General features: G+C 49.9%; 1 protein-coding gene across 2 annotated transcripts in view; it reads left to right on the forward strand.

Annotated features, from left to right (window-relative positions):
- Cdk16 (cyclin dependent kinase 16) overlaps positions 1 to 11,430 on the forward strand; it is an 11,912-nt gene extending 482 nt beyond the window's left edge. The window contains exons 2-16 of one of the 2 annotated variants that reach the window (XM_048796444.1): positions 4,313 to 4,520; positions 5,130 to 5,263; positions 5,363 to 5,488; positions 5,582 to 5,638; positions 5,735 to 5,849; positions 6,659 to 6,753; positions 6,851 to 6,913; positions 7,165 to 7,288; positions 7,467 to 7,587; positions 7,695 to 7,792; positions 7,878 to 7,983; positions 8,066 to 8,108; positions 8,252 to 8,342; positions 9,950 to 10,027; positions 10,431 to 11,430. In XM_048796444.1, the coding sequence (XP_048652401.1) occupies positions 4,319 to 4,520; positions 5,130 to 5,263; positions 5,363 to 5,488; positions 5,582 to 5,638; positions 5,735 to 5,849; positions 6,659 to 6,753; positions 6,851 to 6,913; positions 7,165 to 7,288; positions 7,467 to 7,587; positions 7,695 to 7,792; positions 7,878 to 7,983; positions 8,066 to 8,108; positions 8,252 to 8,342; positions 9,950 to 10,027; positions 10,431 to 10,471 (1,494 nt within the window). In that variant the 5' untranslated portion in view covers positions 4,313 to 4,318 and the 3' untranslated portion in view covers positions 10,472 to 11,430. Of the gene's footprint in view, positions 1 to 4,312; positions 4,521 to 5,129; positions 5,264 to 5,362; positions 5,489 to 5,581; positions 5,639 to 5,734; positions 5,850 to 6,658; positions 6,754 to 6,850; positions 6,914 to 7,164; positions 7,289 to 7,466; positions 7,588 to 7,694; positions 7,793 to 7,877; positions 7,984 to 8,065; positions 8,109 to 8,251; positions 8,343 to 9,949; positions 10,028 to 10,117; positions 10,390 to 10,430 lie in introns of those variants that run through there. The other variant, XM_015488146.2, reaches the window with a different exon arrangement.
- The last annotated feature ends 259 nt before the right edge of the window (positions 11,431 to 11,689 follow it).

Below are 11,689 nucleotides of genomic sequence, written 5' to 3' on the forward strand. Positions count from 1 at the left end.
GGTGAGCGCGTCTCCAAGACCTGGGGTGGGGGCTGCTCCTTCTATAGAACCAACCCCGACACCGGGCGGCGCCCCGGGGTCTGGACTGCCAGACTAGCAGGTGCCCCCTTCCTCCAGCGAATTTCCCAGAATGCATCAGGGTGGGGGGTCATTTGTGGCCTCCCTGACCTTGGCCCCGCCCTGGGCCCGTCCTGGGTGCTGGGGATGGGAAGTGCTGTGGTGCTAAGGGGGAGCAGGGTGACTAAAGGACCAGAGGATGTGGAAATGAGTGACAGAGTAGCTAAAGACTCAAGGTTTGGTAATGGGGGCCTGAGCTGTGCAGGGGTCGGAGCATGTAAGGTTTGAGGCCCAGTGTGTGTTAATGGAAGGGGATTGCAGGTCCCTGAGGGATCTGGGGTCTGTTTAGGGGGTAGGGTCCCGGGACAACTCTAAGGACTTGCTAGTGGAGGTTTGGGCTGCAGAGGCCCAGTATACGTTAATAGGTGACAGGGTGGTGGAGGTAACAGAAAGTGTGGCGATAAGATCAGGGCTAAGAGGCCTAGTGTGTGGTGATAAGGGTCAAGTTGGTATTAATTTTGTGTATTTGTTAATGGTGGGGCTATAGAGTGTGAGGGTCCAAGGTGTGCTCATGGAGGGACATATAATTGGAGCCCAATGTGTGCTAAAGAGGGTCATGGCCTTAAGGGTGTATGCATGTAGTAATAAAGATCTGGATAGTGTGAGGTCTGGTGTATGCCAAGGGTGTGTAATGGGGACAGGATGGTAGAAGATCTGGGCTTGTGTTAATGGGTATCAGAATTGCATATATGTGTGAAGGAGGATGATGATGAGGGAAGTGTCTTAGTATGTAAGAGCTCAGCACACTAAGGGTCAAGGTGAGGTGTGAGTCCACAAAGGGAATGTGAGACTCCAGAAAGTGCAGGGTAATACTGTATATAAAGTTCTAGTGACTGACTGCTAATGTGGGTTTAAAGTCATAGAGACATGTAAATGTGTACCATCTGGGGGAGAGTCAGCCATATGAAATCTGGAATATAAGGAGTGTCAGAACATTGTAAAGACAATGTGTGTTGGTGTGGCACTGGAATATATTGAGGTTCAAGGGGAACAGTGGTAGAGCTGTGGAGGTCATCTAGTGTATAATAGGGGGAAGCAGGGCTATGAAGAGGGCGTAAGTGTGAACCAACAAGGGTTAAAACTGTGGAGGGATTGAAGCAAAGAGAAACAGAGGTCAGGAATATGTGATGGTGTAGGTGTGCCAAAGTGGATTAGAGCCATGGAGAACTGAAGTGTGTGCTAATGGGGGTCAGGGCTGAATGGAGAGCTGTGTACACTTAATGACGGTCAGACCATTACAGAACAGTGTGTTGTGTATCCCTGGGGAATAGGGCTGAGTAAGGGTTCAGGGTGTGCTAATGGGGAGGCAGGACTTGTAAGGCTATGTGTGTGCTAATAGGGGTCAGGGTGGAATGAAGGTCCAGTTTGTGCTGATGGAAGGGATAGGATAGTAGAACGACTTGACAAGATGTATGTTAACGATGGTCATAGGTGTGAAGGGGCCTGAGTGTGGGCAAAACCAGTCAGGGATCTTCAAGGTTTACTTTGTGCTATTGAGATCTAGAGCAGTGTGAAGGTTCAGTGAGTGTTAATTCAGGTCAGCTGTAGAGCGTCCCAAGTGCATGTTAGTGTGGGCCAGAATTCTGGGGGGGGACCATACATTGATAGAGGATCGGTACTGTGAAGTGAAGGAGCTAACAGGCAACTGGGGCAGGGAGGGGCCTATGAATGTGGTGCCAAGAATTACTTAGAGGGGCTGAGCATATGCCAACGGTGTTTAGTGCAATAAGTTAGGGCTTTGAATGCTGCAGTGGAGTTAGAGAAATCATGGATGCTAATGGGAGTTAAGATGTAGTGAGACCTTCTTGAGGGTATGTGCCCATGACGGTCAGAATGAGGAGTTATATGACCATGGGAGTAATAGAGTGTAATAATAACTGTCCCCAGTGGATTGTGTGTTATGAGGTAGCAAATATCCTTCAGTATGAGAATAGTCGGAGGATAGGTGTGTGTCCTTGGGGGTCATAAAGGACATATGCCCTTTTAAAAATAGTTGTAGATGGACACAGAATCTTTATTTTATTTATTTTTATGTGGTGCTGAGGATCGAACCCAGTGCCTCACATGCTACAACTGAGCTACAACCCTAGCCCCCTGGGCATATGCCCTTTTTGGGGTAGAGTTATATGTCCAGTTTCTTGCCCCCTTCTTCACTTATTTCAAAATCTATAGGCCCACAAAACTGAAATGATAATAGTCTTGCTGCATATAAATGTTGAAGTGTCTGTTCACAGGGGCCTGCTTAGCTTCTCTAAACTCACCACTGGGAGTATTGCATGATACACAGATTTCCTACCACATCTTCCTAAAGTTTTCAAGAAATGGAACGCCATAACGTATCTAGCCCTTGAGGGTTCCAGAAGTCATGACTACTCTTGTCTCCCTCTCTGTCTTCCATTCAGCCCTACTTAGAGTTTCTCCAACCCCTCCCCCATTCCCTGTCACCACATTCAAAGCAATGGGTATCCATGCCATATGGGGACACAAGGTAGTCTTTGGGAGCTGGCCATGATTTACCTTCCTTAGCCATAGGTCCAGTGTTCAGCCTCCCAGGTCAGGATTTTGTTGTCGATATCCTGGGTTCTCTGTGGATGGACCTCATCCTCTATCTGGGTCTTTCTGTTAGGCTAGACCCTCTTCCCTTCTTGAGGGCAGTGAGTTTAGCCAGACAGAAGCAGGGGTGGGAGCTGCTGAGTTAAGCACTTGATTTCAAGGTAACAGATGACCCATTTCTCTCAAATGCAGCCACAGCCTCATCCTCGACCTCCTATCTAGCTCTACTTCCCTTGGGCCCAGGGCCATCTTAGTCCCTGCTGTTAGTCCAGATGGTTCCTGGGCCAGGTCTTTCCCCCTCTTCACTGGCCCAGAGCCCAGGAGGAAGCAGAAGAAGGCCAGCTTAAACCTTTTGATGGCCCCATTCTCTCTAGCAGCCCATCTAGGTCATATTCCTGGACCAGCATCTCTGGGCCACCGTTTTTTGGGTTGTTCATGAGTAGCAGGGACTCAACCACCTCAGCAGAGGTTGGTCCTATGTGATCATTTGTTTCTGTCATATGTACTTTTTGAGCATGCTTTCTGTGTCAGTAACTATTTCAGGTCCTCAGGATATATGTGAGACCAAAACAGACAGAAATCTATCCTGTTGGTGCTACTATCTAGTTGTGGTGAGGAGATAGACAGTAAAGAGCAAAGAGACCAATAAATAGATGGTGTCATTTCTAAGGAGATAATAAGTGCTGGGTGATCTACTTCAGGATGGTTGAGATTTTTAAATAGGGTTATTCATAGAGGTCTCATGAAGAAGGCGACATTTGAGCAATGAAATGAAGTGGGTGGGGAGTGAGCTATTTTACATTCTGCACAAAGGGTGTCCTAGGTATCAGGAACAACCAGTGCAAAGGCCCTGAGGTGGGACTGCTGAGTGTAGTTGTACGATGACAACCGGGAATGGTCAAGGGGGAGGTGAGGCCAGAGAGGTAACAGGGGCAAATGAGATAAGGGCCACATTGAGGACTGGGGCGTTAATTTGGGGGGTGATAAAGAAAATGTACGTTGTCTAGTAGAGGGAAAAAAGTGACCTGGCTTGTGAAAATCTGAGATGGACACTGTGGGTCCCAACTGGATTGAACCTTTCCAGCAGCTCTGAGGACAACTAGGGTATACTGAGATGGCCCCTCCCAACTCCACACAGTGGTTGGGTCTGGACAGGAACTCCGCACCCCCTATCTGGGTAGAGCAGTGGGGTAGTCCACTAGTCACCATGACAATGGTTGCTGGGGGAGGCCTGAGGGTCCTTGTAGCCACAGGGAGCATTCTGCCTTGGCAGTTGGGCCGATGTGGGACTGGTGCCAGCGGAACATGCCATTCTATGGGCGCGCCCCGGGCTGTGTCACTGGTCCCTCAGTTCTGGGCGAGCTCCTTGTCCCACCTGTGGCTGGGTCCATCACTACCGCTGCACCTGAGATTGCCTGCTGTGGAGCCCTCTGCTCCCACAGTGAGGTTGCCACCGTGGAGACCAACAATCTACTGGGTGGGCCCTTGCCCTCAGCCAGCCACCCAATTCTGAGTACCCAGGTGGGCTACTTAGGAGTGTTTATATCAGTACTCCCAATAGGTTGTCATAGGTTTTAGTGTGCCCATGGTAGTCAAGCAAATGCTAATGTGGGACCCATTTCTATTCATGTCCCCTGCTCAGGTCGCCATGGATCGGATGAAGAAGATCAAACGGCAGCTGTCAATGACACTCCGAGGGGGCCGAGGCATAGATAAGACCAATGGTGCCCCTGAGCAGATAGGTCTGGATGAGAGTGGTGGTGGTGGTGGCAGCGACCTTGGAGAGGCTCCAACACGTGCTGCCCCTGGGGAACCTCGCTCTGGACGGGGCCCACTTAGCTCTGCACCAGGTTAGTCCACTGACTACTACTTCTCCTTGCTCCCAGTCCCCAGGTGCTGTCTCCCAGCCAAATTCCTCTTAGACTTGTGTTATTTTCATTTTCCTTTCTTTTTCTCCCTTTCCCTACAATTCTTTCTTAACATACTGTCTGTCTTTCCATTGGTGCTCCTTTCCTTGGCTTTGTGTCCATGCTCCACGGGAAAGGGTACCTTGCCTATTAGAGTTGCCCCAAGACTCCCTCTGCCCTTCTGCACTCTGTGATATGATAGCCCTAAGGCCTCTTGGCACTCTGCCAGCCCCGGGGCCTGCCTTCCTAGGGCCTTTGGTTACCTCTGCTGCCACCTGCCTTCTGGCCCTGGGCCAGCCGCAGTCTCCGCTCATCCCTGGAATGAGGTGCTCCACTAGGTGACTACTTTTGCCTGTCATCCCCCCACACACCCTTTCAACCTCTTCTAGGCCCACCTGGGCTTCCCTGGGCTCCACTACCCTGTCCCTGAGGGACTCAAGGCTGTTTCCTGGGACCATGTGCATACATGGGAATGATGAGGGAATGTGTTGTGTGTGTGAGGGGGGTGTTCTTGACCCCACCTGGCCTGCCTTCCCCCATCCCTACCACCAGAGATTGTGCACGAGGACTTGAAGATGGGGTCAGATGGGGAGAGTGACCAGGCTTCAGCCACATCCTCGGATGAGGTGCAGTCTCCAGTGAGAGTGCGCATGCGCAACCATCCCCCACGCAAGATCTCCACTGAGGTGCTTAACCCCCGTCTTGGTGATGGAGGAGCTGGAAAAGGGGTTGGGTCTGGGGAAGTAGAACTCATGGTCCTGTTTTTCCCTTGTCTTGCCTGCTAGGACATCAACAAGCGCCTGTCACTCCCAGCCGACATCCGGCTGCCCGAGGGCTACCTTGAGAAGCTGACCCTCAATAGCCCCATCTTTGACAAGCCCCTCAGCCGCCGCCTCCGCCGCGTCAGCCTGGTGAGCACCTTCTCTTCCTGCTCTCTCCTCCTCTTGCTCCTCTCCTAATGCCATCCCTTGGGCCTGCTTCAACCTGCCTCCTTCATCCCACAGTCTGAGATCGGCTTTGGGAAACTGGAGACCTACATCAAGTTGGACAAGCTGGGTGAGGTGAGAGACGGCCAAGAGGTCCATGGTGGGGATGGAGGTCAGTAGAAACTCCCTGCAGCCTCATAGCATCTCTCGTCACACTTCCTTACACCCCAGGGTACCTATGCCACCGTCTACAAAGGCAAAAGCAAGCTCACAGACAACCTTGTGGCACTAAAGGAAATCAGACTGGAACATGAAGAGGGGGCACCTTGCACCGCCATCCGGGAAGGTACAGACCCCATCTCATATGGGGGTTATTCCCCATGGCACACAAACATTCCATGGTGAGGATAAAAACTAGAGGTTCTGGGAAACCTTTCTCAATGCTCTGGACTTCCTGAGAATGCCCATCACCCACATATCCAGGTATTAGAGTAACCAGGAATCTGTAAATGAACCAGGGAAGGTGAATGAATTGCAAACCATGGTGCCTGCTTTGGTTCTGAGAGTACCCCTTAAAGTGTTCAGAATAGCACCTGGAATGGATTTGCGTTGTATAGAAAGTAAGCATGAAGACTGGGGATGTGGCTCAAGCGGTAGCGTGCTCGCCTGGCATGCGCGGGGTGCTGGGTTCGATCCTCAGCACCACATACAAATAAAATAAAGATGTTGTGTCCACTGAAAACTAAAAAATAAATATTAAAAAATTCTCCCTCCCCCCCCCTAAAAAAAAAAAGAAAGTAAGAAAGTAAGCATGAAAACTCAGTTTCACACTGTGCTACAGGCCTGTATACTGAGGATTGGAGCAACTCCCCTTCCCAGAAACCAAAATCAGACTGTAAAAACCTAGTATCTTATGAACCTGGTGCAGCAATCCAAGGTTCTTGTTTCGTACATGTCTCTGCGCTTTATTTTCCACATTTGGAACATGGAGGCACCTTCCTGGCATAGGGTGGGTTAGAGCCAGTTGCTGTGAGATGTTACCTCATGGGGAAAGAAGGAAATGCTGGGCTTATCCCTATCTGGTCCATGTCCTCACCTTTGTCCTGAGAATGGGACTCTGACTCTTGCTCCATCTCATTCCCATGCTTCCTGCAGTGTCCCTGCTCAAGGACCTCAAGCATGCCAACATTGTTACACTACATGACATTATCCACACGGAGAAGTCCCTCACCCTTGTCTTTGAGTACCTGGTAAGGTTGGGTGGCAGTGGGTCCTGGAGGGAGGTGGGGAGATGGCCAAGAGCTTCTGGATGTGATGCTGTTCCTGTATTGCCTCTTTTCTCCTCAGGACAAGGACCTGAAGCAGTACCTGGATGACTGTGGGAATGTCATCAACATGCACAACGTGAAAGTGGGTGTGGGGCAAGAAGCAGGGACAGGAGGGGGACTCCACCCACTCACTCCACTGCACCCCCAAAATCTTCCAGAAATGGCCATTCCCATTTGACTTTTTTTGCTGGGAATGCTTGACATTGGGTGCCTGTCCTCTTTTGTTTAACAAAGCTCTGGGCTCAATGTGTTTGGGAGGGAGCAGTTCCTGCCTGCTGGGGGTTGGGCTGGTGGATATCCTTTGACCTCTGCCTGTCATTCCTGGGTTCCCAGCTGTTCCTGTTCCAGCTGCTCCGTGGCCTGGCCTACTGCCACCGGCAGAAGGTGCTACACCGAGACCTCAAGCCCCAGAACCTGCTCATCAACGAGAGGGGAGAACTCAAGCTGGCTGACTTTGGTACCACCAGCCTCCCCCTTCTTCCTCTCTTTCCCGCAGCCTTATTCTCCCACCACTCCCCTTCCCCATGGCCACTTAGTCTCATTTCCCATCAGCCTTTCTAAACTTTGCCTAGGACACCCTCTACCCACTGCCCGTGATCTCCTTATTCCAGCTGCCCCTTCTCTTTGCTGCCCAGGCCTGGCCCGTGCCAAGTCAATCCCAACGAAGACATACTCAAATGAAGTGGTGACACTGTGGTACCGGCCCCCTGACATCCTTCTCGGTTCCACGGACTACTCCACCCAGATTGACATGTGGTGAGGAGAGGTGGAAGTATAGCAGGGCCAGGTGGTGAAGGGGGTGGCTATTGCAGCCACGCCACCCAGCCAACTGCCTCCCTGTTCACTGTGCCCTCCCTGCCCAGGGGTGTGGGCTGTATCTTCTATGAGATGGCCACAGGCCGGCCCCTCTTCCCGGGCTCCACGGTGGAGGAGCAGCTGCACTTCATCTTCCGCATCTTGGGTGAGGAATGCATAGGCCCTAGGAGCTATGGGCACATGAAGGGAGGATATGAGATGTTTGGAATCAAACAACTCCTCCCTGTTAGGAACCCCAACTGAGGAGACATGGCCAGGCATCCTGTCTAATGAGGAGTTCAAGACATACAACTACCCCAAGTACCGAGCTGAGGCCCTTTTGAGCCACGCACCCCGGTGAGGCTGGTGGGTGGGGTGGGCATTAGGGACCAGAGTGTCCAAACTCAATGTAAAACAGATTCCCTTGTCCTTGTGGTAGACTTGATAGCGATGGGGCTGACCTCCTCACCAAGCTGCTACAGGTGAGACCATTTTCCTGGACCAGTCTTAGGGGTGGGGAGGTTCCAGATATGGGGACACAATGACCCCCAGGGGCTCTGAGGCTGGCAGGAAGGAGAGACCTTCTCATTGAAAATACTAATGCACCTACTTCCCCCCAACTCAGTTTGAGGGTCGCAATCGGATCTCCGCAGAGGATGCCATGAAACATCCATTCTTTCTCAGCCTGGGAGAGCGGATCCACAAACTTCCTGACAGTAAGTAGAGTTGGAGAATGGATGAACTGGGGCAGGGATTGTGGGGAACAAGACTCCTTGGGACAGCTGAGCTGGTTGTGAGGGTTCTAGCTGTGCCATCTCTAAAGAGACATCTTTGTTCATACAGTATAATGGGTTGTATTTACTAAAATATTTTTTTGGTTTTCAGTTCCTTTACCTTTCACAAAAATTTTCAAACATACAGTACATAAAAGACATTTCCTTATATATGTGCTAAAAAATGCACAAAGCTTAACTGTACAATGCAGTTAATTTTCACATACTAAGCACACCCATGTAGCCAACACACAAGTCAAGAAATGAAGATAGAAGCTTCCCTTGAGCTCCCTCACATCATCTTGGTTATTCCAGGCCCATTGTTGTTTTTGTTTGTTTGTTTGTTTGTGGTATTGGGGTTGAAACCGTGGGCAATTTGCCACTGAGTTTCATCCTCAGCCCTTTTTAAAATTTTGAGACAGAGTCTCATCAAGTTGCCCAGGCTGACCTTGAACTTATCATCTTCCTGCTTCAACCTCCCAAGTAAGAGTAGCTGAGGTAATCAGCAGGACCATTTTTAATGCCACTTTTTAAAAATAAGAAAATTCATTTAACCCAATAAATGCTTGTTAACCTTTGCTGAGCATGGTAGCGCACCCAACTACTTGGGAGACCGAGGCAAGAAGATGGCAAAATGTTATAAACAATAATAAAAATAAAAAGGGCTGGAGATGTAGCTCAGTAGAGTATTCTTGGTTTCAATCCCCAATACTGCCAAAAAACAAAAACAGAAACAAAAAATATAATATGATGAGTTCACACAAGTACTATAACAATTCATCAACTCAGCTAATGTGGTTTTCTCTACTTCCCTCTGATTATTTTGAATCAAATCCAATCCCATAGATATATATTCATCCTTAAATAATTTGGGCATATTTATCTATGAACAATTTTTTAGAAAATGTTATCTTACCTAAAACAATTGGCCCACTGGGTTAAATCATATATAAAAAATGCAGGACGTTATGGCACACACCTGTAATCCCAGTGGTTACCGAGGCTGAGATAGGAGGATCACAAGTTCAAGGACAGCCTCAGTAAAATAAAAATAAAAAGGTCTGTGAATGTAGCTCAGTGGTAAAGGGTCCCTGAGCTCAATCCCCATTATCAAAATAATGGTTTAAATCAGATTCTAAAATACCATCCATGACCTGGACTTAACAGGTAGTCATTGCAATACCATTATCACTCTTGAAAATAACTTCTTTGTAACATGCAATAATCCACATCCCATATTCTCTAGTTGTAGATGGTTTGTGTGTGGAATTATTTGATGAATGAAAGGCCTCTTGAAAAATAGGCAACTTAGAGCTAGGGTTGTAGCTCAGTGGTTGACCACATGCATGAGGCACTGGATTCTATTCTCAGCACCACCCATACATACATACATACATACATACATACATAAAATATTGTGTCCATCTACAACTAAAATATTTTTTTAAAAATGGGCAACTTGGTCTAATTCCTTCAGTGGGACCATACAGGGGCTGGTCTTGGATGGCCCCATGGGTTATCCCTTACATAGGTGTCTCTTCCACCCACAGCTACTTCCATATTTGCACTAAAGGAGATCCAGCTACAAAAGGAGGCCAATCTTCGGTCCTCATCAATGCCTGACTCAGGTAGGTGTGGCACCTCCCTTGTCCCTGCCCCTGCCCCACCCACCTACCTGCTTGCCCACCAACAGCCATCTGCTCTGCTTTCCCCTGCAGGCAGGCCAGCTTTCCGTGTGGTGGACACCGAGTTCTAAGCCAAGTTCTAAGCCACAGACCGAGGTCCCAGCAGGCAGCGGCTGGAGGGATGCCACACCCCTCACAGGGCAGACCCCAACTGTATCCTCCCTGCTTGCTGCCTGCCTACCTGCCTGAGCCACACTCACCTGCCCACTTGTCCCCTGCCACCTGCCCAAACACCCAACCATTGGCCTGTCAACCCACCCATTGGCCTGTCTGCTGGGTGCTAACAAAGCTCTCATCACTCCTTTGCTTGGTCTGTCTGTCTGTCTCTCTTTCTCTGTCTCGGTAGTTGCCGGCGAACAGCATGGCCGTGCCAGCCTCCCACACTGAGGCCAGGCCTACCCCTCCTCATCATATCCTCTCCCAGGACCACTACCCCATGGCCAGCCAGGGGTCTGGAGCTAGCCCAGGCTGGGGCTCTTGACTCAGACAAGAAGGTGGCGATGCCTTGGGTCTGAGGCATTCTCTACCTGCTTTCCTGCCTGCCCCATCTGCCTCATGTTGTGTGGGCCTTTTTTTTTTGTTTGTTTGTTTGTTTCATTCATTGTTTATTTTTTAATTATTTTAAATGAGGTTTTCATTTTTTTTAAATGCAATATCTCTGTATACAGACTGGCTGGGCCCCACCCCCTGTGTGAGGCCCTCCCACAGTATTTTGTGCAATGAAGCCCCACTCCCAGCCTTTCAGAGAGGCAGGGACACAGCCCCTATTTGGAACCCTGACCATCACCAGACCCTGGGATCGGCTATGGGAAAGCATGCCTCGGCCACTCGCCTTCCTCCCTTGCCTGCCATTCCCAGCTGCAGGGGGATCTGTAAATTGCTGGAGACTCTGGGAGATGGACAAGTTGTGGGGGGAGATCCCACTCTTTCCCTCCTACAGTCCTGTAGCCGGACCTCCTTCCTTCTCAGGGTCTCCCCAGCCCAGCCCAGCCCTCCTGCCCTGTCTCACTCGGTGCTGTTGAGTAGGGGCCCTGCCAGGAAGGAACTGACCAACTTAGCCAGGAGCCATAGTGTGTATACATGCATAAGCAGGGACAGAGGGACACATGGGGGGTTTGTGCCCAGTTGTTGCTCCCTAACCCCTGGGAGGGTGAGACAGGGCAGGGACAGTCTCCAGGGTCATCCCTGGATGGGTGGTTACCTCCCCTTCCTCTACCCTAAGCCCTTGGGGCCCTTAAATGGGGTGGGAGGGCAAGGGTGGGAGCCTTCCTAATGGGATTTGGGGGGTTGGGTTCCCGAATGCACCATAATCGCTGTATGAAATATTAAAAAGTTTAAAGTGAAAAGCCTGATTGCAAATCCCTGTAAAGGGGTGGGGGCTCAAGCTGGGGTGGTTTCTAGAAACTTGGAGAATTCATACCTGGTCCCCATCATCTAGGAGAGCATTGGGAGTAGGCCAGGGACATGGTGTGATTATGAACAAGACCTGATAGATTGTACATATAATGGTGGAACATCCAATTGAAGCAGGAAGGGCAGGCTGAAGAGTGTTGATGGGCTGAGAATCAAGCAGAGAGGAGTTAGATATATCCAGCAATAAGAGCC

Source organism: Marmota marmota, unplaced genomic scaffold (assembly GCF_001458135.2).
Source record: "Marmota marmota marmota unplaced genomic scaffold, marMar, whole genome shotgun sequence".
In the NCBI taxonomy this organism is placed as follows: Eukaryota; Metazoa; Chordata; class Mammalia; order Rodentia; family Sciuridae; genus Marmota; species Marmota marmota.